Here is a 27,513-nt window from a genome sequence, read left to right as displayed (position 1 = left end):
TTCGCACCTCAACTCCTATCTCTCCCCGATCTTCTCTTTTGGAACCATCCTGCCAGTCTAGCGAGACTCAGCTCAGCGCAGTAAGGCTGACCTGCATATTTCAAATCCTCTTCACATCTCACACCCAAACCCCAGCTTGATAAAGGGAGCCAACCACAGGACTCTGAATTTTAAGTCTAAAAGGATACATTTTGGAATGGGTTTCAGTTCCAGTGTCAGGCACGTGGGGGAGATATTTTAGAAGCCTTTACTTAGGGACCTTATATTAAGACTTTCCCAAAATACATGACATCTGCTTCAGGGGTCAGCTCAATTCCTGAAGTTGTATTACTTTTGGTTTCAAGAAGTTTTAACACCCAAGGGTTCAAATAAATTCTCTGAGACACATTGTTGGTGTAGATTTTAAATTACAAGCTCGATTTGACACCCTCAAATACAGTTCTTAAGGAAGATTAGTTACAAATAGCTGTCAGTACTTTCAAGTGAGAGAGGAAATTACATTTCAGTAAAAGCTGATGAATCCCTTATGCATGAGATAAACAACCCTTTCCTCGCGAAGTAGAATTACTCCAGTTCATGCAGTAAATGACAATCACACTCTTAAAGGTGCTCTAGTTTTTCTAGGTGATATTTCATGCCCACTTTAAGTCAAGAGATCAGTGTGTTCCTGCCTTCACGTCCTGTCCTGGCTCTTCTGAGACACAACTAGGTCTTTCCCTTCATTGTGAAGGCTCCCGGGGAATCTTGGTTTCAGAAGAGTGGCCTAGGTGGCCAATAGAATTACGGAAATTATCAGGACTCTGAAAGTGACCTAAAGAGGCGAACAGGAGGGAAAGTTTAACTTCTCTTGACATAAAATTGACAGAAATAAGGATTACCGAATTCCTGCAACTAGGAATTACGAGGGTAAACAGAAGAAGTTTGTCTTTGACAAGGAGGCCCCTCACAAGCAGCTTTTAGAATCACTCACAGCAGTACCGTGGACATATTTCATATTTTATACACATGAGTACAAATTATTTACATTTATAGTTGGACTTTAAAATAATCTTCTAATAAAATCAGCCTTAAGTATAAGGAATCTAAATTTCAGTATTTTGTATATGTCTAAATAAATAACTCTGATCTATAACCATTGAAAATATTAGTTTGTGGCGACATGATAGAAGTCAAATAGTACTTATAAGTGACCATCAAACATCAATTTAAAAATTAGCCTAAAACACAATGAACTGAAATGATAGAAAAATCCATTCATTAAGTACATAATAATTAAATACGTTGCACTGGGATAACCAAATGCATGCTCAGCAACACACTTTCAACTTATATAAAAAGCCCTTGAAAATTCATATACTCCAAATAAATAAGCAGAAACACAAAGGGAGGTACTGTACCAGCCAGTAACAACTAGAAAGCAATGTTTCTCTTTTCCTTTCCAATGATCTTAACAGTAAAACAGGATATAGTGATTACTTGCTAAAAAACTATAATTCATGGTTTTTAAAAAAATGCTGCCTAGAATATAAAAAGTAAAAGCAAGGCTTCCTAAATGTTAGACCACTGTACCTTAAAGAAGGAAAGGCCACCTAATGACAGATTTAAACAAAAACCAGACATCTGCCTATATAAGGTATGATTGAATTTCTGCTTAATGACCCACAGCCGGGTCCAAAGCAAGCTCATGATAGGAAGGAATGCACGTTCAGCACGCCTGAATGTAGGACCTGTGAATCCTGACCTAGATGTGATAGTTTGAGTTCATTCACCAAAGTATGGGTTTACTTTCCATAGCATCTACAGTAGGCATTATATCTTATGTTGTGTCTGCTCTTAGATTCTCAGAACGTCAGAGGTGCTCAGGCAAGTGGTTTGCTGAGCTGCGGCCTGGAATTCTTGGTGAGATCCTTGCCTGGGGACTCAGGGAGCGCTTTCATTTTGCCTTCAGGCCTAAGGTTAATTTCTGGCTACTTGATCAAGTTCATTGCCATAGATCTGTCATAGTTTCTCAGTTCAGGGCCAACATTTCTACAGTTCATCTACTCCACAGGTAAGCCTTCTTCGGAGATCTGTGCCTGCACATCGTAGTCGAGTTAAAAGAATAAAGATAAACTTTGTTACACTCTATGTTGGGTATTTGCTCATGATGACTGCTTGAAACGCATGCGTACGCATGCGTGCGCACACGCACGCACACACACAACCATGTCACAAATGAAGAATATAATCTGGAAGTAACGCAAACAGCCTAAATTCCACTGCTCCCGAGGTTAACTAAAATGGCTCTGAAACCATAAGGTAACTGTTGATTACAAACTTATTGCATGATGGCTGGAAGCAATGGCTACGGACTGACAAGTGGAAACCAGAAGTGTTCTGCAACCGTTAACTTGACAAGGTAGCTGAGCCCGGTGTGGTTCCGAGATGGCCCAGCGTAACTCTGCTCAGTGCACTTCAAGGCCCGAGGAAGCAGTAAGACCAGCACCCTCCTCAAAGACCACCACCTCCATCCTCGGTGCTTTGCCACACTCTGAGATCACTCCAGCTTCGGAAGTCCCTGGGTCCTCGCTGCGGGGAGGGGGAATGTTTTTCACATCTTTCATTCTCATTGTCAGCATGCCTGTTCCTCTTGAGTGCTAGGAGAGGTAGATCCAGTGTTTCAGTTCTGCCATTCCCTGCAGTAACTTCGTGTAATAGAAGTCCATGTTGTCTGCAAAGTCTGTGCAAACAGGTGACTCCATGTCACCAAAGGTGCAGTACAGCGCAGTTCCTCCAATACTAAGGAAAACCGTTGCTATGCACAGCAAGATCAGCAAAATGCAGGAGCCTCCTCCAACTTCATCTGCAAGTGTCAGAACAGAGGGGGTTCAAAGTGTATCAAAATGGAAGACCCGGGCTAGAGAGATGGCACAATGGTTAAGGTGCTTGCCTGCAAAGTCTAAGGACTCAGGTTCAATTCCCTATTAACCATGTAAGCCAGATGCACAAAGTGGGACATGCTTCTGGAGTTCGTTTGCAGTGATAAAGGCCCTGGTGTGTCCAATCTCTCTGTCTCTTTTTTCTAAATCTTGTTCCTTCTCTGCTTGAAAATAAATAAATAAATAAATGGAAACCTCAGACATGTAGCCTTCACAGTGATCCACAGGACCATACTTAGGACTTAGACTGACCTAACAGGTACTACAAATATTTATACTCATGGAGCTCAGGAATACTGAAATTAAAACTAGCTCACCTTTGAAAACCAAAACAAAACAATAAAAAAAAACCAGGCGTGGTGGTGTACGCCTTTAATCCCAGCACTTGGGAGGCAGATGTAGGAGGATTGCTGTAAGCTCAAGGGTGGCCACCCTGAGACTACATAGTGAATTCCAGGTCAGCCTGAGCTAGAGTGAGACCCTACCTCAAAAATAAATAAATAAATAAATAAATAAATAAATAAATAAATAAAATAATTAAATTTAAAATAAAAAATATACAATATTGCTTGTTTTCCAGTGCCCCCAGGGGCAGAGAGGTGAAAGGACAATGAAGCTGAGTGACGAGGCAAGCGATGAGGCGGCCTGAGAGCTCCTGACCCAGGCTGCACACACTGAGCAACAATTCAGGACAAACAAGTGTAGTCAGAACTGGGAGAAGACCAGGTGTTGACCAGCACTCGGGAAGCAGAAGTAGGGAGATCACTATGAGCTAGAGGCCACCCTGAGACTACATATTGAATTCTAGGTTGGTCCAGGCTAGAATGAGGCCCTACCTAGAAACACAAAAACAAAACACAAACAAACAACAAAAATAATTGGGAGAAGGCTGCACTGATTACCAGCAAGATGCAGGGACAGGAATTAGAATTTCCAAGGTCCCTGCTGGCTTCACAGTTGCAGACATTTAGACATCTCTACTGCCATGACTTACGTCACACTTAAGAAAGCAGAGCTCTTGCTGGCCCTGGTGGTGCACACCTTTAATCCCAGCACTCAGGAGGCAGAGGTAGGAGGATCACAGAGTTCAAGGCCACCTTGAGACTGCATAGTGAATTCTAGATCAGCCTGGGCTAGAGTGAGACTAGCTCAAAAAAAGAAAAGAAAGAAAGCAAAGGTCTTTTGTATACACACGGGAAGCACACTGATGAGTTCCTGGATATACATCCACTTACAGTTTGGACTCTTAGGTAAGCCTATTTGCAACCACAAAATGAAGCACTGCTTGCTACAGCAGCCACCTGAAGTATTGGCCCTGGAGGAAAAGGCTAACAATTGCAACAGTGCTGAACTGCTGGACTAGGGGACACTCTTCTATGCTGTGACGAGAATGCACTCAGAATTCATAATGTTTTCCACAATTAAGGAGGGATGTTAATTGGCCACTAAAAAGAAAACAAAGCTGGGTGGGGTGACGCATGCCTTAGGAGGCAGAGGTAGGAGGATCTCCATGAATTAGAAGCCACCAGAGACTACATAGGGAATTTTAGGTCAGCCTGGGATAAAGTGAGACTCTACCTTGAATAGCCAAAATATACAAATAATATTTTGTTGTTTTGTTTTTTTTTTGAGGTAGGGTCTCACTCAAGCCCAGGCTGACCTGGAATTCACTATGTAGTCTCAGGGTGGCCTCGAACTCACGGAGATCCTCCTACCTCTGCCTCCTGAGTGCTGCGATTAAAGGCGTGCACCACCATGCCTGGCCAAATAATTTTTTATTTTTTTTTAAATAGTAAGTTCACTTAAGGAGGAAAAAAAGAAAATCCTAAAGAAAGAAATTGAAATAAGTTCTTAACATTGGCCATTTGTGGGCTGAGAGGGACCACAATTTTTTCTTTTTGTTTTGTTTTTGTTTTTGTTTTTCGAGGTAGGGACTTGCTCTAGCCCAGGCTGACCTGGAATTCACTATATAGTCTCAGGGTGGCCTTGAACTCACAGCGATCCTCCTATCTCTGCCTCCCAAATGCTGGGATTAACGGTGTGTGCCACCACGTCTGGCTCCACAAGATAAATTTTGCAACTTGCTTCCTTTTTTTTTTTTTCAGAATAACTTAAGATGATGGTTTAATTTCTGTTTCTCTCCTAGGAAATAAGCAGTTACTTTCACATACCCCTTCCCAAGCCTGCACCCTGTCATGGTGACTGAACATGGCCCAGCCCAGAGCCTCACCTTGATCCAGGCTATCATCCATTTCCTGGAATCGCACTCTGCGTTTTGATGGCTTCTGCTGCATCTGGGCAGGATGGTCCCCTGGAGAGTCACTCCTCTTCTTTAATATGGAGACCAGACCTTCCGCAGGAACGACCTGTCAGCAATAATCAGTTGTTATATTACGGTGGGACATAGCAATGATGTTTACATGTAACTGTAAAAAGACAACTTAATGGTTTAAACTCCATCATTTATTTTTTTTTTTCTGCCCATCAATAGTTTATTTTATTTCTCTTTTGGCTTTTCAAGGTAGAGACTCACCCTAGTCCAGGCTGACCTGGAATTCACTATGTAGTCTCAGGGTGGCCTCAAACTCTTGGTGATCCTAACTCTTACTCCCAAGTGCTGGGATTAAAGACATGCACTATCATGCTCGGCTTCAACTTGACTTTCTAAAAACATATTTTTTATTTATTTGAGAGAGAGAGAGAGAGGGAGGAAGAGGCAGATAGAGGGAGAATAAGATGGGCAGGCCAGGGCCTCTAGCCACCGCAAACGAACTCCAAATGCAATGGCCACCTTGCACATCTGGCTTTATGTGGGTACCGGGGAATCAAACCTGGGTCCTTAGACTTTGCAGGGAAGCACCTTAACTGCTAAACCATCTCTCCAGACTCAGCTTGCCTCTCCATAAAGTCCACTGTCTAATAACTCTCCAGCCCCATATCACCATCTATTTCTATGCCGCCCTCTGCTTTCACTCAGGCTGCCCCTCTCCTGTGTACGCCCTCTTATTATTATAATTATTTTTTTTGAAGTAGGGTCTCACTCTAACCCAGGCTGACCTGGAATTCACTATGTAGTCTCAGGGTGGCCTCAAACTCATGGCTATTCTCCTACCTCTGCCTCCGAGTAATGGGATTAAATGCATGCACCACCACACCTGGCTCCTACCTCTTATTTAAAAGCAAAACCAAAAGCCCTTGCCATTCAGGACCTTAATGATTTCAAGGTGCAGGCAACAAGAGAAGAGCAGTTTGCAGCGCCAGGCGGGAAGAGTGAGGCCTCAACGAGGCTCACCACAGCTGACTGGACGCTGCCTGCTGGCTCCAGGCTCTAGGAGATGACATGGTGGCCACTGTGGGCTTGCTCTGTAGACGTCACTAACTGTAAGGACTGCCTGAAATATCATTCATCCGATCAATGGCATAAAGCACTTAATATGATCTCCACCTAGCAATCTCTGATCATGTGCTATGCATCAATATTGCAGTTTATATTAATCCTTTTTATAACTCATAGCTTTTAGAGGCAAGTAATCTAGATAAGTCTTATGCTGGGCTTCTCTGAACAATGGTCTATAGAAACCATTATCTTCAAAAATCAATATGCAATTTATTCTTTTGATATGAGATACATATTTCAGATGTCCTTGTTCTGAGAAGACAGAATAAAAGGAATAGTCCTTGAAATCCTTCCAGAGAAACATTAAAGAACTTAAGAATGGCATGCCCATTCATATTCTCTCTAACTAATATTTTATTTAATTTATATATTTGACAGAGAAAGAAAGAGAATGGGTACTCCAGGGCCTCTAGCCACTGCAAACAAACTCCAGACACATGTGCCACTTTGTACATCTGGATTTATATGGGTACTGGGGAATCGAACCTGGGTCCTTAGGTATTACAGGCAAGTACCTTAACCACTGAGCCATCTTTCTATCCCTGAAATAAATTTTAAAAACTCTTTATGAAGCAAGCCCAAGAGACTGGCCTTCTTGTCTTTTCCTTTTTATTAAATGAGAGTGAGAGAGAGCAAGAGAATTAGCATGGCATGCCAGGGCCTCTAGCCACAACTGCAGGTGCATGCGCCACCTTTGCACATATGTGACCTTATGCACACATCACCTTGTACATCTGGCTTATGTGGGATCTGGGGAGTTGAATATGGGTCCTTAGGCTTCACAGGCAAGTACCTTAACTACTAAGCCATCTCTCCAGCACCCCTCTTTTTTTAGTTCAACAAATTTATTTTAAATATTATATGCAATTCAGTGTGTTTTTTGTTTTTTTTGAGGTAGGGTGTCCCTCTAGCTCAGGCTGACCTGGAATTCACTATGTTGTCTCAGGGTGGCCTCGAACTCACAGCAATCCTCCTACCTCTGCTTCCTGTGTGCTGTGATTAAAGGTGTGCACCATCATGCCCGGCTTTAGCACCCCCTTTTTGAGGGAGGGTCTCGCTCTAGCCCAGGCTGACCTGGTATTCACTATGTAGTCTCAGAGTGGCCTCGAACTCAAGGCAATCTTCCTACCTCTGCCTCCCAAGTGCTGGGGTTAAAGGCATACGCCACCACGCCTGGCTTAGCCTCAATTTTTGTTAAAAAGAGGACAATTAGTTTTAATGAACACTGCTCAAGAAGTATGATTGGGGCTGGAGAGATGGATTAGTGGTTAAGGCGCTTGCTGGAAGGCCAAAGGACCTTGGTTTGATTCCCCAGGACCCAGGTGAGCCAGATGCACACAGTGGCGCATGCATCTGGAGTCCGTTTGCAGTGGCTGAAAGCCTTGGCATGCCTTTTCTCTCTCAAGTCCCTCTCTTTTACTCTGCCTCTTTCCCTCTTTCAAATAAATAAATAAAAATAAAATATTTTTAAAAAAAGAAGTATGATTGATATTGTTTGCATTCCTAGTGAATGGAAAATGAAAGAGGGGCCAGGCATGGTGACGCACACCTTTAATCCCCAGCACTTAGGAGGCCGAGGTAGGAGGATGGCTGTGAGTTGAGGCCAGCTTGTAGCTACAGAGTGAATTCCAGGTCAGCCTGGGCTAGAGCAAGACCCTACTTCAGAACAACAAAAACAAAAACAAAACTAGTTTCTCATTTCAAACAGCAAATTGCATTCCTACCCAAACAAAACACACCAAGCCCATCCACTGAGAATACAAAGAAGGCCTGAGCTATAATTAAAGTAATTGGTAGATTTCCATGAATGAATGCAGGGCTGGAACAAGACCCATCTGGCCAAGTCCTCTTATTGGCAAATAAGCAGTTTCCACACTTTCCCTCAAACATTAGTTGCTATCTTACATAGCATTTTCAGAATAAACTGATTATAAAAAAAAAAAATACTTCAGAACTCTACTGGAATTGCAATTCCTAATACAACAAGAAAAACAAGACACATGGATTTCACAAATCATTTCCACAAGATTAAAGGAGAAAACAGACCCAAATTACACTCTCCTTTTTTCTTTTCTTTTTTTTTTTTTGAGGCTAGCCCAAGCTGACCTGGAACACACGCTATAGTTTCAGGCTGGCATTGAACTCACAGCAATCATCTGCCTCCCAAGTGCTGGGAATAAAAGCATGCACTTCAGTGCCAGGTCAAAGTACACCTTTTTGATGACATATAGGCTCTTCTTGATTCAGAGCCTCAAGGCAGATATATCTGGACACATACTTGGTTTCCAACTAACTTGACAGTTTACATTCACAGCACATATTATGTATTTCTTAATTTCACTACCAAAGTGCATGTCAAATTTACTTCCAGAACTCCACTGAAAAAGATGGTAGCTGGCATGGTGGCGCACACCTTTAATCCCAGCACTCAGGAGGCAGAGGTAGGAGGATCACCATGAGTTCGAGGCCACCCTGAGACAACATAGTGAATTCCAGATCAACCTGGGGTAGGGTGAGACCCTACTTCAAAAAACAAAAAAACAAAAACAAAACAACCTCAAAAATCCAACCCTAAGTGATGCACTAGAAAGTAATGTTTTAGGTCCCACAACAAGAAGTGTAACAGTGAATGCACAGTCGATGTACAGAAACTCACAATAGTGCAGGACAGTGAAGCTTCACAACTCTCTTGTACAGACATTATGAAGCCCACCGAGCTACGTTTTTAGGCTTGCAGTGCCAGCCACTGGCAGAGCTTTAAGACTAATTTAGGATTAAACCTCGTGTAACTTCTTTAATGTGAAAACTTTAGCTTCTGAGATGATTAATATTTCTTTTTGCAGTATACTGTGACAATTAAGAGTGAAATAAACTGAATTTTCCAATAAGATATTTAATAAGGCTCTTTATTTTTCTGTCTTTCCAAAGAAGTTCTGCATTCTACCAGAAATTCTTTTTTTTTAAATTATTTTTATTTTTATTTATTTATTTGAGAGTGACAGGCAGAGAAAGAGGCAGAGAGAGAGAGAGAGAGAGAGAGAGAATGGCCAGGGCTTCCAGCCACTGCAAACGAACTCCAGATGCGTGCGCCCCCTTGTGCATCCGGCTAACATGGGTCCTGGGGAATCGAGCCTCGAACCGGGGTCCTTAGGTTTCACAGGCAAGCGTTTAACCACTAAGCCATCTCTCCAGCCCTCTACCAGAAATTTTAATGGTAGCTAACTCCCCAGGTAAGAGATTCTTTTTTTTTTTTTTTAAATATTCACCCCCTTGTGCATCTGGCTATCGTGGGACCTGGGGAATTCAGCCTCGAACCAGGGTCCTTAGGCTTCACAGGCGAGCGCTTAACCGCTAAGCCATCTCTCCAGCCCAAGAGATTCTTACACTGATGATAAGATTTGTCACGTAGAAGGGGATGGGTAATGAAATATAATGAAATATATCTTATGGAAGTGATTAATGTCATGGCTATTACTATAGCTAATTGAAAGAGCAAGTCACAGCTGGACCCAAGGGTGACAGCTAACACAGAGAGCCATCTTACAAAGGTTGTGGTCATCTCAGACTTCTTGATACTAAATCTTAGAACACTGAAATAAGAGAGCACACAAAACAGGAAAAACCAAGCTATGAGGAAACAAATGACAAATGACAAGTATTTTGTTTAAAACTAAAGTAGGAGTTTTATGATCTATCTAAATACTAATTTGCTATTACCTCATGCTTTTGCAGTTGGCTGTCCTTGCAAAAAGGGGACAATTTAATAAGCACAAGGCAGAAAAGAAATAGAATGTCAGGCACCTTCCTACCTTTTTTTTTTTTTTTTTTTTTTTTTTTTCTGAGGTGGGTTCTTTCTGAAGCCCAGGCTGACCTGGAACTCATTCTGTAGCTCCAGGCTGGCTTTGAACAGCCATCCTCCTATTTCATCCTCCTGAGTTCTGGGATTAAATGTGTGAGCCACCAAGCTGGTTCCATCCTATTTTTTAATTACCAGAAAGTGTTTACGTAGCTGCTATCTAAGTTACTTTACAATCCCTTGTCCGGCTGCCATGACTGCATGGCCCTTACTTGACCCAGCACTATTTTTATGTTAATTTGCATGTCTGAGCTTATTTTCTTGAGAGACAAAATCTGTGTCCACTGCTGTCTCCCAGCTTCTATCATACAGTGTGTATCCCATCAGCGTGCATAAGAGACAATGAGGAACTTAAACTAGACACACCCAGCATATTCTTGTTTGAATAATATAGCCTTTCCTTCAAAAATAATCAAAACTCATTCCGTTGTTAAAAGTCTACTTTCAATAAAATAAATCCCCTTGAATATTTTCTATAAAATAGTCTCCCCCACAATATTGGGTAGAGTGGCTGGAATTTACAGTAATTTATGTAGTTCTACAGAGATTCAAATATGCATTCAACAGGACTCTTCCTTAGGACTTTTGGTATAGAAGACAACATATATGTGTCCTATCCAAACAAGGGAAGGGGCTAGAGAGATGCTCAGTCGTTAAGGCATTTGCTTGCAAAATTTGATGGCCTGGAGACTGGGGAATCAAATCCACAAAGGAAAGCTTTTTATTATAAATAACAAAAAGAAAGTAAAAATCTATCAATGTATAAATAAATTAGTTTTGTTAACTGCATGTATCTTTATGGTTCTTAGAACAGTATAACTTAGTGGACCAATAGAATCTTATGAAAGACCATTATGTTTGAATTTCACAGAAAAGGCAACCTTAAATACATAATTTCCACTACTAGCCACAGACAATGGGTTATGCGTCTGAGGAGGAAATTTTACACTTAGTTGTAATATACATCCACTTGATAGTGTCACTGTGCCCTGTACCAATGATCTGGTTCAAACAAACAGAATAGATAGGTGCTTTACTCCTGACAACACTGACTTGTTAAAAACTATTTGGAAAACTGTATACATATAAAACATAAACTTCCATTTTAACCATTTTAAAATATACAGCTCAGTGCAATTACATTCAAAATGTTGTGTGACCATCGCCACTAATCTATTTCCAAAATGCACCACCACTTTACAGAAATACTATACCCAGTAAACAATATTAAATAATTTTGTTAAGAGAAAATTAACACAAAATCCCACTTTGTGGGAGCTAGCTACAAATGACCATCAAATGATCTAGTTAAAATAAAGAACAGAACAATTTCCAGGTTAAATACTATACTGTTCTATAATTCCATCAAAAAATTACAAAGAAAAATCAGTTTATAGAGAATAGACTAAAAGCAGTAAAAAGCAAGCTATTAATATAACAGAATTATCTTAGGAAGCTTTTCACAGAGTTCTGTTTTCAAATATATTTTATCTCCTTTTCTGTTTTGTTACTTTTCCATTTTTCCTGAATTAATCTTTTAATGGTAATGCTAAATGAGAATACAGTAGTATAAATGGGAATTCTGGGAGGAGATGGAGTTGAGACAAAGTCTCATTCTAACCCAGGCTGGCCTCAAACTTGCAGTGATACTCCTGCTTCAACCTCTAAATGCTGGGATTACAGGTGTGAGCCACCACATCCGGTTTAAATGGGACTTTAAGGCCAATTTAAAGAAGAGAAAAAAGGGGTAAAGAAAAAAGCCTTCACTTTCCCTGTAAAAGCAGAGTAACCTCATGAGCGGCGGGTGGGCCAACGGAGCTGGGCTGGAGGGCGGCCATCGGACAGGGCACCCTGGGAGGACGTGGTGGCTTTTCTTTTCTTGAACTTGAAAAATTATAATGTATTATCAAACAAAGGGGATCAGTCACCTTTCTTTTCTCCCTGCACCTTAATAGTTGCATCACGTTAAAAAAAAAAAAAAAGACAGGCTGGGTGCAGTGGTGCACGTCTTTAATTTTAGCACTTGAGAGGCAGAGGGAGGAGGACGTCTGAGAGTTCGAGGTCACCCTGAGACTACATAGTGAATTCCAGGTCAGCCTGGGCTACAGTGAGACCCTACCTCGAAAAACCAACCAACCAACAAAACAAACGGAAAAATGAAATACCACCACCAAAAACACATCATGGGGCTGGTAATATGGCTCAGTGGTTAAAGGTACTTGTTTACAAAGCCCGCCAGCCCAGGTTCAATTCCCCACTACCAACATAAAGCCAGATGCATAAAGTAGCACATGAATCTGGAGTTCGTTTGCAGTGGCCAGAGGTCCTGGTACACCCATATTCATTCATTCATTCATTCATTCATTCATTCATTCATTCATTCATACATTCTCTCTTTCCGTATGTAAATTAAAGGAAGAAGCAGTAAGCACATAAGCATGCTTTCCTTATTAGAATGTGACTACTCTTGTCTTCATAAATCTTTGGGATGCTAAATGAAAGTCATGGGACTGAAGAAGTAGAAAAACCTTGCTTCCTGCATCTGGAGGGAGGCAGGCCCTGTAGCCTCTTGAAACAGTAAACACTGCGGGCCAAGTAATTTTTAGCATAGAAATAACTTATGTTCCCTTATGTCGCAAACCAGAGAAAACTGCTAAGAACCAAGCGTCAAAGTGTCAAAGTGTCAGAGGCTCCCCGGGCGCGCCTACGTTACCTGGGCAATCTCTATCCTCTTGGCCAGGTCGTCCAGGGACAGGCAGCTGTCGTCGGCGGGCAGGCTCTCCTGGAGGCTGTAGGAGGCTTCTTCAGGAGAGAGGTCCTGAGGGAGGTCGGAGTCGTCGTCCTGGTTCTCCTCGTCGGGAAGGGGGTCTTCGGTGTCCGTCAGGCGTCCTTCCAGAAGGCTGTTCAGATAGTCCTCCGTTTCCTTGCTGACGGGCTGCTCCTCGTCCTCCGGGGCGGCGCGCACTCCGGGCGAGGGGCTGCGCGCGCCGCCGGCCTCCGACTGGCCATCGCCGCCGGGGAGGTCCGGTTGCTGCAGTCCATTCGACTTACTGCTCTCCGGGCGGGCCGCGGGCAGCGCCTCGAAAGTACCCAGAAGGGGCAAGTGCAGTTCTTTTCGGTGCTTCTGTGAATATTTGTGTTCGCAAATCAACCCGGGAGGTAGGTGGTCATGGCCAGGGGAGGCCAGCGGCTCTACCACTGACTCACTGGGCAGAGACTCCTTGGGGTCTTGGGCCACGTCCTCTGGGGGAGCCGCCTGCGGGCGCCTGTCGTCCCCGCAAGCATGCTCGGCCGCGTCTGGCCCCTGGCCCGACCTGCTCCCGGCGGCCCCCGGGGACGGGGTGTGGAGCTGCGGCGTGGCTTCGGTGCAGCAGGGCGGCTCCCGCGAGCGCTCCTTCCCCGCAGGCACTGGAGGGTTGGGGGAAGCGGCCTGCCAGTCCATCTGGTGACAGCAAGGGCTGCTCTCCTGAGGCTGCTCTTTAAGCTGGCTTTCTGTGCTTGGCTCCATGCCAGGGCAAGTTCCAGTCTCTACAGATGAAGAAAACGAGCTGTCTTAAAATTCCAAACAACGCTTTGTATAGACGGATGGAGAAGAAATTGATGAACAACATATAACCCGACAGCAATCTAACCGCAAACACAAATTCTGCCAATTGCAGTATAGTGTTTTTGGATAGAAGACACGCGCAAAACATGCTAAATAATAATAATGTAGTAAAAATTAATGGGGATTATTCAGAAGCATGGTAATCCAAATAAATAACTCTGCCTTCATTATACATGAAAAAGATTTACAATATGTGCTGAATTTTTCAGCCTTATACTTTTAAATGACATATTTATTAATGTTTTCTATTTAAATGCATTTAGAGAAATTAATCCATCACATTTAAGATAAGGCATACAAAGTAAATGGTTTTACATAACCTTACTAACAGCATTAGATATAAGAAAAGTAGAACTAAAGGAACAAAAGTTTATTCAGTTCAAATTTGCAATTTGAACATCATAACCTTAGTAAGTATGTTTTCAAATTCTGTAAAACTTCCGAAAGTGTGGTAGCAAAGGATAGCAATAAGAAGAATGTTTTGGTAAAAGACAGAACCAAGTCTGAATTATGACATATCTTTCAATGTTTCCTAGAAATAAAATCTACTTAAAATATTTTTCTTTCACTTTAAATAGCTAAAAACCCTTCATGTGTCTGGGTGTGGTGACACATACCTTTAAGGCTATGCTGAGGAGACTGAGGTACGAGGATCACTGACCACTCAAGGTTAGCTTGGGCTACAGAGTGAGTTCCAGGTCATCCTGGGATACACTGAGTCTTTTCTCAATACAAACAAGCAAGCAAGCAAGCAAACACAAAATCCTATAAATAAGTGCAAACTGCACTGGCTAGTAGATGACAGAGAAGCATGCTCACCTTAGCACCTTACATGCTAAGTCATCTCTCTTGGCCCATCACCCTAGCCTTCCTAACTTGGTATGTTTTGGCTTTTTAAATTATTTGTTTGCATGCACAGAGAGAAGAGACACAAAGAGAGAATGAGTGTACCAAAGCTTGTAGCCACTGCAAACAAACTCCACATGAATGTGCTACTTTGTGCATCCAGCTTTAGGTGGGTCCTCGGGAATCAAACCCAGGTCAGGAGGCTTGCCATGCAAGTGCTGTAACTGTTGAACCATCTCGTGTATCGTGCTTACACAGATAGTAGGGAATCGAACCTGACTCCTTAGGCTTCGCAAGCAAGTGCCTTATTTGCTAAGCCATCTCTCCAGCCCTGTTGAAATATCTCTCTAGCCTTGTTTTGGCTTTTTAAAAATAAAGGCATATAATTTACACAATGGATCAAAGGTGGAAGGTAAAATAACCTTATTTCATTTGGATTTTCTTTTCTTGAGTTTAATAATTACAAAGTGCTAACTGAAGCTGATACCAAGCCAAAGACCAAGCATTTCTTATGTGTGTCTCGGCTGTCAGAGAACGGGGCTGGCTGCCTCGCTCTGGGTGCAAGGCAGCTGCTCTCAGAGTTTATGGCATTACGGCCCTACCCAACCTTCAGAGAAGACAGAGAAGGAAGAGGCCAGCTCTGGGAGAGCTCTGCACCTTTCTCACTCCCTGCCCTAAAGAATCATCCAGACTTTGAGAATGTGAGAATGAGCTGTCTGCTTTGTCACCGAGCTCCCTGACAGATGGGCAGTGGGGGTGGGGTGGGGTGGGGGGTGGGGGGGTGTTGTCAGAATAAGGGCTATCTACAGCCAGGTGAAAAAGGGGCCAAGCCCGACCCACAACTTCCCACTATCCAGAAGTACAACAGGTGGCCCTCAAACCACATCACTAAGATGCACAGACTAAACGAGAGTGAGGGTCACATTTCACCAGGGTCTGATAAAACAGAGAAGCAGGGTGTGGTGGCGCACGCCTTTAATCCCAGCACCCGGGAGGCAGAGGTAGGAGGATCGCTGTGAGTTTGAGGCCATCCTGAGACTACATAGTGAATTCCAGATCAGCCTGGGCTAGAATGACACCCTACCTTGAAAAACCAAAAAAAACAGAGGGCAGGGAGAGCTCCATACCAGAGGAAAGGGGCCCTAAACCGTAATAACGTAATATAATGGAAGATATAAAGAGTTAAAAGTTTCAAGGTACATTTAGAATTACTGATATTTTTCTTTAAAACACATCATTTTATCGGGCTGGGGGCAACCCTTCCTTTTCTAGGATTTAGTCTGCACTTCCTCATTTGGTGAATAGTAGTAAGTTATCTGAATTGCTGAAGTACTGATAATCCCCACAACTGTCTCGACAAAAGCATGATGCATTCTACTGGAAACCAAAAAACTCAGGTTTAGAGAGAATCAGAGCATCAAGGGGATGGGAAGACAGCTCAGCATCGTAACAGCATCTGTTGCCCAAGTACGACAAGATTCCCAGAACCCACGTAAGGATGCATGCGAGGAACACACATCTGCAGTCTCAATGCACCCACAGCAACCAGAGGCATGACCAGGAGAATCCAAAGCTTGGATGGAGGCCAGCTAGTGCTCACAATAGTACACAGGAGAGACTCCATCTCAAACGAGGTGGGAGGCGAGGACCCACACCTCAAGGCTGACCTCTGACCGCCGCGCGCGCACGCGCGCGCGCGCGCACACACACACACACACACACACACGCAGAGCATCCAACAAGCAACTTTAAACTTGGTGGCTCAGCTTCCGTGCCCAGGTCACATGGATTACAGCGCAGACCGAGCTCAGAGCAATGACAAGCTCATTCTGGGCAGCAGCCAGTGCTGACAGTCCTGCTAGCACGGCCCCCACCATGTGCACACTGTGGGGACACAGCCACATCCAACCTGGGGTATGCTGAGACTCCCCAGCCACACTGAGGTTAGGAAGTATATTTGACTCTGGTTTCGGATATAGAAATAACTGGAAAAGAGGGCTGGAGAGATGGCTTAGTGGTCAAGGCTCTTGCCTGTGAAGCCCAAGGACCCAGGATCGATTCTCCAGGTCCCACCTTAAGCCAGATGCACATGGTGGCGCATGTGTCTGGAGTTTGTTGGCAATGGCTGGAAGCCCTGGTGCACCCATTCTCTCTGTCTCTATCTCTCACTCTGCCTCTTTCCCTCTCTCAAATAAATAAATAGAAATAAAATAATAAAATATTTTAAAAAAGGAATAACTGGAAAAGAGATATGAAGAACACAGTATGTAAGGCTGACTCAAACTTCTGTTTTAAAGAGAAAAGGGCCCCATTACTTGGGAGGTGAAGGATTAAAAGCTCAAGCTACATAGTGAGTTTGAAGCCAGTCCGAGCTATATAAGAACTTGTCTCAAAACAAACAAAAACAAAGACAGAAAATAGTACAAAGATTAGAAGGAAAAAAAAACCACACATTTAAAGAGGGAAGGACTGACAGTGGGAGCTGCACTGGGTCTTTAGGAGTCACCCCAACAGCTGGCCTCTCCTCTTCCACATTCCACATCAGGGCTCTCTGGCCTCAGAACAGAAAGCTCAGGAATACAGATTAGCAATGAAATAAAACTATTTATTTGTAAGGAGAGAGAGAGAGAGAAGAGAAGAGAAACAGAGAGAAAGAGCGTGCCAGGGCCTCCAGCCACTGCACAGGACTCCACTTTGTGCATCTGGCTGTATGTGGGTACTGGGCAATCAAACTCGCATGGTTAGATGTTGCAGGCAAGCCAAGCACCTTGATCGCTAAGCCATCTATCTGGCCCCTCTTTTTTTTTTTTTTTTTTTCAAGGTAGGTAGGGTCTCATTCTAGCTGAGGCTGACCTGGAGTTCACTATGTAGTCTCAGAGTGGTCTTGAACTCACAGCAATCCTCCTACCTCTGCCTCTGAGTGCTGGGATTAAAGGCATGTGCTAGCATACCTGGATTTTTTCTTTGTTGTATTATTTTTTTTTCCCCCAGGTAAGGTCTCACTCTGACCTAGGCTGATGTGGAATTAACTATGTATTCTCAGGGTGGCCTTGAACTCACAGTGATCTTCTTGCCTCTGCCTTCTGAGTGCTGGGATTAAAGGCATGCATCACCATGCCCATCTTTTACTAAAGTTTTTTAAATGAATAACAGCATTTAAGGAAGAAATTTCTAAAAATCTTTAGACACAATGCACAAAGTAGCATCAAACACATCATAAATGCTGCAGAAATGGGTACATGCGTGCACATGTACGCACACACACACAAATTAAAGTACAGCATATGTTTGTTATTCAACAAAAAAAGGAACAGGAGGAAATGCTGCAGATTATCAATACATAACTACCCAGATTTGCAGAAATGATTTCTGGTAAAGACCATTTAGTGATTTTTTTTTTTTTAAAGAAAACTCCCTTCCTTCTTTGAAAGAGACAGTGAGACCACTGCAAATGAACTCCAGACGCATTTGCCACCTTGTGTCATCTGACTTATGTGGGTCCTGAGAACTGAACCTGAGTCTTTAGGCTTTGCAAGCAAGCACCTTAACCACTAAGTCATTTCTCAAGCCCAGTTTTTTTTTTTTTTTTTTTTTTTTTTTTTTTTTTTTGGTTTTTCAAGGTAGAGTCTCACTCTGGTCCAGGCTGACCTGGAATTAACTATGTCATCTCAGGGTGGCCTTGAACTCATGGCAATCCTCCTACCTCTGCCTCCCGAGTGCTGGGATTAAAGGCATGCGCCACCACGCCCGGCTTCAAGCCCAGTTTTTTTTTAACATTTATTTATTTGAGAGAGAGGTAGATATGCACTCCAGGGCCTCTAGACACTGCAAACAAACTCCAGATGCATGTGCCACCTTGTATATCTGGCTTTGCCAGCAACCTCCTTAACTACTAAGCCATCTCTCCAGGGCCCCAATTTATTTATTTATTTATTTATTTTTGTTTTTTTTTTTTGAGGTAGGGTCTCACTGTAACCCAGGCTGACCTGGAATTCACAGTCTCAGGGTGGTCTTGAACTCATGGCGATCCTCCTACTTCAGCCTCCTGAGTGCTGGGATTAAAGGCATGCACCACCATGCCCAGCTTGCAATTTCTTTTTTTGATAGCTAGTTGTAGATACATAAGAATCTAAATTCTTAGAAAAACAAAATCATTCAAATGGAACTGGCTTTGGTGTATTTAGACATTCTTTGCTATTTAAAAAAAAAATTGGGGCCAGTTACGGTGGCCCTACCTCAAACCCTACCTCAAAAAATCAAGAAAAATGAAATTGCACAGAAAAATCTTGCTGTGTTATTTTTCTAGTCAAGTTTTATGTACAAAATTCTAAATGCAAAAAAAAATTCCTTCACAGCAATTCAAATTTCACAGTTAACCTTTTCCATCCCTCTTGCATAATTTAAAAACATACCTGACCCTTTGGCTGCAACTCCCTTTTCCTCTGGAACTTCCGACACTGTTAACTGCGTACAGCACTTCCTTCCCAGCGGCTTTTCCACAGCTGTTGTCTGAAAAGTTGAAAACAATCAAAGGAAAAAGCACAGCTTTTGGAAAACTGCTGTATGAAATTAGAAGGCTGAAGATATCTTGAGAAAGGTTTATTTTCTAGAACAGTCCACACAACAGGCATGTGGCACTAATATCTTCCCTATAAATGTTTTCAAAAGAAAGAATCTCTTACCTTATGTCTGGATAAAAGAGGACTGTGTAAAAAAAAAAAAAAAAAGAAAGAAAAAATTAAAGTACAGCATGCTTCCAAACAAATATCACTGAAATGACTGTTAAAAACCCAGCTTCCATGGACTCTAACATCGGTACAGAACACTTGTATGGTTTAAGCTTTACTGCAGGTCAAAAGGCAGTGCATGATATCATGTGTCAATTTCCTTAGCCAATTACTGTGGAAAAAGAAGCTACAAAAGGTAAAATTCAGAAGTAAAAAAAAAAAATGCTTACCCTTTTACTAATGAGGTATTTAAAGATTATTTCACACCCATTCATGTTTTTAAAATTTCATTTTATGTCAGCCAGGCGTGGTGGCGGCGCACACCTTTAATCCCAGCACCCGGGGAGGCAGAGGTAGGTGGATTGCAATGAGTTCAAAGCCACCCTGAGCTAGAGTGAGACCCTACCTCAAAACAACAACAACAACAAAATAGTAAAATTTCATTTTATGTCATAGTTTAAAACAGGTTATGGCAGAATGTAGTTATGTTGGGAGTATTCACAGAAAGAGATTGACAAGGACTGGATGTAGCTCAACTGGTAGAGTGCTTCCTTCCGTGCACAAAGCCCTGGGTTGAGTCTCCTCCAATGCACAGAAGTGTAGTGGTGTACACATGCGATCTCAACACTCATAAAGTGGAGGCAAGAGGGACATAAGTTCAAGGTCACCCTCAGCTATATCATTGAGGCCAGATGAGATACATGAAACCCTGTCTTTAACAAACCAACCAACTAAACAAGCAAACAAAACAGCAGGTTGCCACAAGTAGTTTTTTGTTTGTTTGTTTGTTTTCTGAGGTAGAGTCTCACCGTATCCCAGGCTGACCTGGAATTCATTCCGTAGTCTCAGGGTGGCCTCGAACTCACAGCAATCCTCCTGCCTCCCGAGTGCTGGGATTAAAGGCATGCGCCACCACGCCCGGCCACAAGTAGTTTTAAGTGTTAAATTTAAAGGACTCCAAACACAGTAGTACGTATATAGCCAGAAAAGGCATGAACAAAAGTACTCACAGCTACTTTACTATTCCTAGTATCCAAAACCAAGGAACAACTCAAATGTCTAGAAACAATAGAATGAACATCTTAGGGTGTTACCGCATTTAATAAATCTGCAAGGCAATGACCCAGGGAAAACTGCCATTCTAACGAACAGGATATAACTCGGACACAATGATGGGCCTATGAATCTAGAAACAGTTATCCACAGTCTTTGAAACCCACTTATATGAATGTACATAGCACATAAGCAGTAGTTACAGAGCTCAACAGTACTGATCATAGGGCAGGGAAGGGGTGAGCAGGTGCTTGGTACTTCAGGAGAGAGGCTGAAATGTCCTATATCTTGGACCCAGCTAGGAGGACTACTCATAGGCTTATGATACAGAAAAAGTATGAAGCTCATACACATAACTAAATCTATACTTCACAAATATTTTTAAATGTTAAAAAGTTATGAAAGGGCTGGAGATAGGGCTTAATGGTGAGGGCGCTTGCCTGTGAAGCCTGAGGGCCTAGGTGCAATTCTCCAAGACCCACATAAGCCAGATGCACAAGGTGGTACATGTATCTGGAGTCTATTTACAGTGGCTGGAGGTCCTGGCATGCCCATTCTCTCTCTATCTGACTCTTCCTCTCTCTCTCTCTCTGATGAATAAATAAATAAAATATTTTTAAAGTTAGGAGAAATATAATTTGGGATACAATGATCTATAAATACTTGAATGTTTTGCATACTACTAGCTAAATAGGAAAGTTACATTGAGTATATTGAAAGTTAAAAAGAAGGCTGGGCGTGGTGGTGCACGCCTTTAATCCCAGCACTTGGGAGGCAGAGGTAGGAAGATCACCATGAGTTTGAGGCTACCCTGAGAATACACAGTGAATTCCAGGTCAGCCTGGACTAGAGAAAAAGAAAGGAAGGAAGGAAAGAAGGAGGGAAGGAGGGAAGGCAAGTTAAAAAGAAATATCTTCAAAAGTTTCCATTATTTTGCAATGTTATTAAGTTGAAAAAAAATCAACCTATTAGACTTACTAAGGAATTAAGTTCTAATTCAAAATTCCCGAGGCTATTGTTTTACAGGTTCAAGGTGACTAGCATAGGAAAATTATCTTCATGAGAGCTAAGTGGACTCACATCTGAACCTGTAATCACTCTTCCAAGGCTGCTCTCAGGACAGTGAGACCCCAAAGCAAGTGTGCTATCTTGTGCAGGAGATAAGCAGAAATTACTTGGGATTGTTTCATTCTTAACAATGACTTCATGATTCTGAGAGAAAATAAGAAAAACGACCAACAGAATATTTGTACAAAGGACTCCCGTCCTCAGCTCCAGTTTAAACACTACCATGCTCCTTTCACATTCAAAACTGAGTCTTGAAATAAAGAATTAAGAACAATGATGAGTGCTGTATTATTTCAATAATTTACTTTTTTTTTTTTTTTTTTTGGTTTTTCGAAGTAAGGTCTCACTCTAGCTCAGGCTGACCTGGAATTCACTATGTAGTTTCAGGGTGGCCTTGAACTCTCAGTGATCCTCCTACCTCTGCCTCCCAAGTGCTGGGATTAAAGGCATGTGCCACCACGCCCAGTCTTCTTTTTAACTTTCAGTATACTCAATGTAACTTTGCTATTTAGCTAGTAATATGCAAAACGTTCATATATTTATAGATCATTGTACCCACCACGCCCGGCTAATAATTTACTTTTAAAAATTCACCTACTTGACCCAAATCAAGCCCTAAAAATACTTGGTAGGGCTGGAGAGATGGCTTAGCGGTTAAGCACTTGCCTATGAAGCCTAAGGACCCGGGTTCAAGGCTCGATTCCCCAGGACCCACATGAGCCAGATGCACAAGGGGGCACACGCGTCTGGAGTTCGTTTGCAGTGGCTTGAAGCCCTGGCGTGCCCATTCTCTCTCTCCCTTTGCCTCTTTCTCTCTCTGTCTGTCACTCTCAAATAAATAAAGAAAAAAAATTAAAAAAAAATACTTGGTACACATAGTTTTCCTTCTGCAGCATTTACATTAAACAACTGCACTGTATTTGCTTTACAGACTGCTCTAAAAATCCCTATTTTTAAAACTTGGTGTGATAGTGCACACCTTTAATCCCAGTACACAGGAGGCAGTGGTAGGAAGATCGCCATGAGTTTGAGACCACCCTGAGACTAATAGTGAATTCCAGATCAGCCTGGGCTACAGCGAGACCCTGCCTGAGAAAACAAAACAAAACAAAAATTACTTTTTAGCTTCAAGGAACATTGCAGAAGAGGGAGTAGAAAGATTTTAATAGCTACAAAGTAGGAAGGAGTATCCTCAAGCATTTTCTCGCCCACAAGAGACCCACTGGTGTGTTCATGACCCCCCAGTGACTACCAACAACCCTACTAAGGGCTCTAGTGGGATGGGGTCCTCACTAGGATGGGAGCACGGAAGAGGAAAGAGTATAACCCAATGGGAATATGACCAATGTGCAATATGTTCATATAGTAAACTTCATAGTTACTTTTAAAAAGTGACAGGAATTATTTTTTAAATATTTTATTTATTATTTACTATTTATTTGAGAGAGAAAGAGGCAGATAGACAGACAATGGGCCAGGGCCTCTCTCTAGTCACTGCAAACAAATTCCAGACACATGTGCCACCTTGTGCATCTGGCTTTACATGGGTACTGGGGAACTGAATCTCGAGTCCATTGGCTTTGCTGGCAAGTGCCTTAGCTGCTAAGCCATCTCTCCAGCTCTGGAAAAATTATTTTTAAAATAACACACAAACAATAGCAAACAGCAAGAATAAAAAGTCCTTTGTCTCTCTCCCTCCCTCTCTCTCAAATAAATACTAATTTTTTATTTTATTTTTTTATTAGCATTTTCCATGATTATAAAAAAAATCCCATGTTAATTCCCTCCCCCTAAAATACTAATTTTTTAAAAGACAACAGAGAGATGGGTCAGGGATTAAGGCACCTGCATGCAAAGCCTAAGGACGTCAGTTAGATTCCCCAGTACCCACCTAAAGCCAGATGCACAAGGTGGCATACGCGTCCAGAGTTCATTTGTTGCAGTGACTAGAGGCCCTGGTGCGCCCATTCATTCTCATATTCTCTCTCTCATCCTGCCTCTTTCCTTCTCAACAAAATGAATAAATATTTAAAAACAGTCCTGATACACAAGTTAGTCCATCTGAATTGTCTAATCTATTAACCAAAAAGATATCAAAATTATGAAATTTTTAGTTACAAGGATCCTTTGAAACTATGAATAGCTGACCTACTCTGGTCAGGTTAAGAAACAGAAGAAAGCTGGAAAAGGAAACTAATAACTTTATTATATGCATTTTAATTTCTTGACTAGAAAATATCAACAAAAAATCAATCATGTATTTCAATACTTAGTATAATACTTCTCTAATATTCTATTCCAACTCATTGTAAAAAATTATAACATACTTACTCTTGATGTGTTGTGCAAAACTTAGCAAGCTGTTCAAAATCTTCACCATTAAATCCTTTCTCTGAATTCCTTAGTGGTGTCACTAACTGTGGCTGTACAGCTTTCCATTTTGTCTCTAAATTTAAAATATTTGTTAGTCACCGGCTCTCATAGGATATATTTAGGCATTTTTGCTACTAATTATTATGCAAAGTTAGCATCTCAACCCAAAAGTTAGAGGCTAGAAATAGCTAAACGTTTACCTCACAGTATAAGCAAATAGTACTTCACAGACTAATTAGCTATTAGGACATGCAGAAAAAGGTAAAACACCAGTACCTCAAGCAAAATGCAAAGACAAGAGGTTTCCACCTTCCCTTCTTCCATCCTGCTCATGGTGTGGGGGAAATGCAGGGCCTTCCTCTCTCTAGGTTAGTACCAAGTTATACCCTCAGCCTCATGCTTTGCAATATTAACTTGACTGTGGAACTTCTACGTTTTTTAATTTATAAAATCAGGTTAAATGTGAGCTTTCTGGACAGTAATTTGTTATGTTACTGGCAACCCCGCATTCTAGGTTACTTTGTACTTACCCCACTGCTCTTGAATGGCAGAAAGATTTGCAAGCAATTGCTCATGATAGAGTCGTTCAAGCTGAATGAATTTCATTGCTTTCTCATCTGAACAGAAAATTTGAGGAAAACAGAAATCAAGACTATTTATATTAAATGCTGTGTTTGAAAAGGAATGTCCCATGGAAGGTGAGAAATTTTTATCTGACCAAACAAATCAGGGCTGTATAAAGGTTTCTTAAATTTAAACACAACCAAAGTAAGGCTCCTTGGCTTTGGAGTAGATAAATTTTACTCCAACATGTTATGAGGTGGCTACTTGGGCTTCATACTGTCAACAAGAGTAGAAATGAAAAGATTTTAATGTTCAAGGAATGCCTGCTTGCTAATATATTTCTAGCAGAGTCAACAAAAAGTTCTTTAATTGAAAAGAAGATCCACATGAAATCTTGGAGCCTGCATGTTTTTCTTTTTTAATTTCTCTCCTTAAATGACTTTCCACTAAGCAGCTATGTGACCCTCTTAGCAAAAGCTTGTTTCTGGTTCCAACTCACCTGATCCTCTACTCATTTTTCACTAAATAGTTTCTAGCATAAGCTCAAAGCATCACATGGCTAAACAAAGACAGAGCAAAAACATGGCATGGATCTTTTATAAAAATTTAATTAACTCACCACAGTGACTTTCATAACTACCACGTAATCCTACTTTTATTTGCTGATCTTCTTATGACCCTTTGCCTTTCCATCTGTGCCACACAAATGTGCATCTTATGAGGTCAAGATGCATATCCAACTGCCTACTTTCCTCTGGGCAATGTTCTAAATGCTGACCCAGAAAAAGGAAGAGAAAAACTCAGTTAGCCTGGTGTCTTTCCCATGAACACTCAGAGCTCTCCCTCCCATTTGCTGCTTTAAAGATATCCTTGGGGCTGTAAGCCAGGCCCAAGGAGAAGCAGAAAGAATCCCTTTTCCCTCTGCACAACTTAAATTGATTATTGTTTTTCAAACTTAGTGAACACAAGAATGATTTTAAAAAGTTAAAATATAAATTTATTTGCAAATTTACATGCAAATGCTCTCATCCTGAGGCCCATGAACTTGCATTTCCAAAATGCTCTCAGAGCTGCTACTGTTGTAGGACCTTCCTGCACTAGAAAATATACTCATAATTTGGTTAAGGAGAGAGTGAGTTTCTTTGCTTCTACCAAAATAGGTTCCCAACAAATTTTACCTCAGCTCCCCTAACAAGGGTCAGCTCAGGAAGTGCTTACACTCAATCTGGTCAGAAATGTAAAATACTGAGACTACCACAACAAAAACAGCCTTAAAAAGAAAGAAAGAAAAAAAAAAAAAAAAACAGGCTGGAGAGATGGCTTAGTGGTTAAGGCACTTGCCTGCAAGGCCAAAGGACCCAGGTTCAATATCCCAGGACCCATGTAAGCCAGAGGTACAAGGTGGCACGTGTATCTGGAGTTTGCTTGCAGTAGCTGAAGGCCCTGGTGTGCCTCTTTCTCTCTCATGAATAAAAATAATAAGTTACAAATATATCTTTGAAGTCCAGTATAGTCAAAGTATGTCAATAAGAGATGCACTTCTTTCTCAAATGTGAAATTAAATAATTCTAGAAGCAACTTACTTTAAAGTCTATCATCAATTTTTTTCTAAAATTAAAGATTTTAAAATGTGAAGATAAAATATGCATGAAATCACTAATGTATTATTTTTTTTCCATCAAAGAATGACTAATGTTTAATAAACTGGAGACTCATATATAGGAAATTCAGTTAAATTTTTCCAGTACTCTGGCCCAAATAATAATTTGCTACAACATAATATAACTCTTCAATTCAGTGGCCATCTATTAGAAGTCTGGTATTCTCAGAGAAAAGCATTTTCAGATGCAATTTTATCCACTGAGTCACTCAAATCTTATTATTATTCTTGTTTAGAGATGGTTGATTGCAAATATCTATTTATTGAGGAGGCATAAAGTACTCCACTTCATAGTTATTAAGGAAAATATTAATTTTGTGAAGTTCTAAATTATTTTGAAGCTAATGGAAACTTTTTCATTAGTATATTATTAAGTAATTTTCAATTTTGGGGATGTAAGTTGTGTATTTCTTGAACATGAAAGTAACCAGATATGCTTGTAGTAATATAAGATTAGTTCATATCATCTTAAAAGAAAATGACTGTCCACAGTCATATCTATTGCATGACGAAGCTGATCAATCGTCAGTAATCAACAGCTTTGTAAATGTGTAATGGAGTCAGCCTGGTATAAAATGGTTTGTTATTTTTTTTTCCTTAAAAATGTCTGTGTTTCAAATTAATTTCTTAAACAGAGTATAGTAAAAGAGATTGTTACTACCATGTATTAAATTGTAGCCAAAAAGACAAGATATTATACATGACAGTAAAATTGGACTATGGTGGAGGCGTGTGAGATAATACAGTGGTCTCCTAGCATGAAGTGGCTGTCTGAGCAATGATTTGTGTCTTGTTTCCTTTAGCTTTACCCCTACTTCACAGTTACAATGTCAAGTTTGACAAAAGTTTTTAGTTCCCGTCTGTTTGCTGCTCCCAGTTATCTACAATATATACACTTCATATTTTGAATGTCAAACCTTCCAAGGTCTGCTCTTGATGAAACCCTAAGCTCAACTCTGTTGTCTACTTGGTAGGCACTAGGCATGTGTGGCTGTTCAAATTTAAACCAATTGAAATTTCAAAAGATTTCTGGTCACATTGTATTTGAAGCACTGTAGAACATTTCTACCATGACAGAAAGTTCAATTGGATGGAGCTGCCCTGGATTGCCTCTGGATTTGAGCTCGATCTGTTGACTGCTGGCAAGTCCTTCTTTGAGATGGCTCTCTGCCCTGCATTTGCCCACAGACTAAGATGGAGAGGAGCAAACTGTTTGGTTTAGGCATAGAGTAGAGAGTTGGCTGTGGCCATTGGCCTCTTCCTCTCCACTCTCATCGCCATTGGCTCTATCCTTCTTCTCTCCTTCCCACGTAGTTTACCTCCCTCCCTTTTTCCTCCCCTGTTCCTAAAAGAATCCATGTGTTTTCCTAAAATCCCTCTTGACCCTGCCCTTTGAGAACACCGTCAGTGCCTACTATGGGTCTAGAAAGACCTCCGCTGAGCA

At 41.5% G+C, this 27,513-nt stretch overlaps 1 protein-coding gene across 1 annotated transcript in view; it reads right to left on the bottom strand.

The window, feature by feature from the left end:
- Positions 1 to 387: 387 nt before the first annotated feature.
- Positions 388 to 27,513, bottom strand: part of Cnst (consortin, connexin sorting protein) — a 98,115-nt gene continuing 70,989 nt past the window's right edge. The window contains exons 5-11 of the mRNA XM_045151450.1: positions 24,376 to 24,462; positions 23,804 to 23,918; positions 19,307 to 19,328; positions 19,037 to 19,133; positions 12,885 to 13,699; positions 5,149 to 5,284; positions 388 to 2,842 (exon numbers count right to left, since the gene is read on the bottom strand). Of these exons, the coding sequence (XP_045007385.1) occupies positions 2,637 to 2,842; positions 5,149 to 5,284; positions 12,885 to 13,699; positions 19,037 to 19,133; positions 19,307 to 19,328; positions 23,804 to 23,918; positions 24,376 to 24,462 (1,478 nt within the window). The 3' untranslated portion in view covers positions 388 to 2,636. The remainder of the gene's footprint in view (positions 2,843 to 5,148; positions 5,285 to 12,884; positions 13,700 to 19,036; positions 19,134 to 19,306; positions 19,329 to 23,803; positions 23,919 to 24,375; positions 24,463 to 27,513) is intronic.

Source organism: Jaculus jaculus, chromosome 1, assembly GCF_020740685.1.
Source record: "Jaculus jaculus isolate mJacJac1 chromosome 1, mJacJac1.mat.Y.cur, whole genome shotgun sequence".
Taxonomy (NCBI): Eukaryota; Metazoa; Chordata; class Mammalia; order Rodentia; family Dipodidae; genus Jaculus; species Jaculus jaculus.
This window is presented reverse-complemented; position numbering and strand designations above follow the sequence as displayed.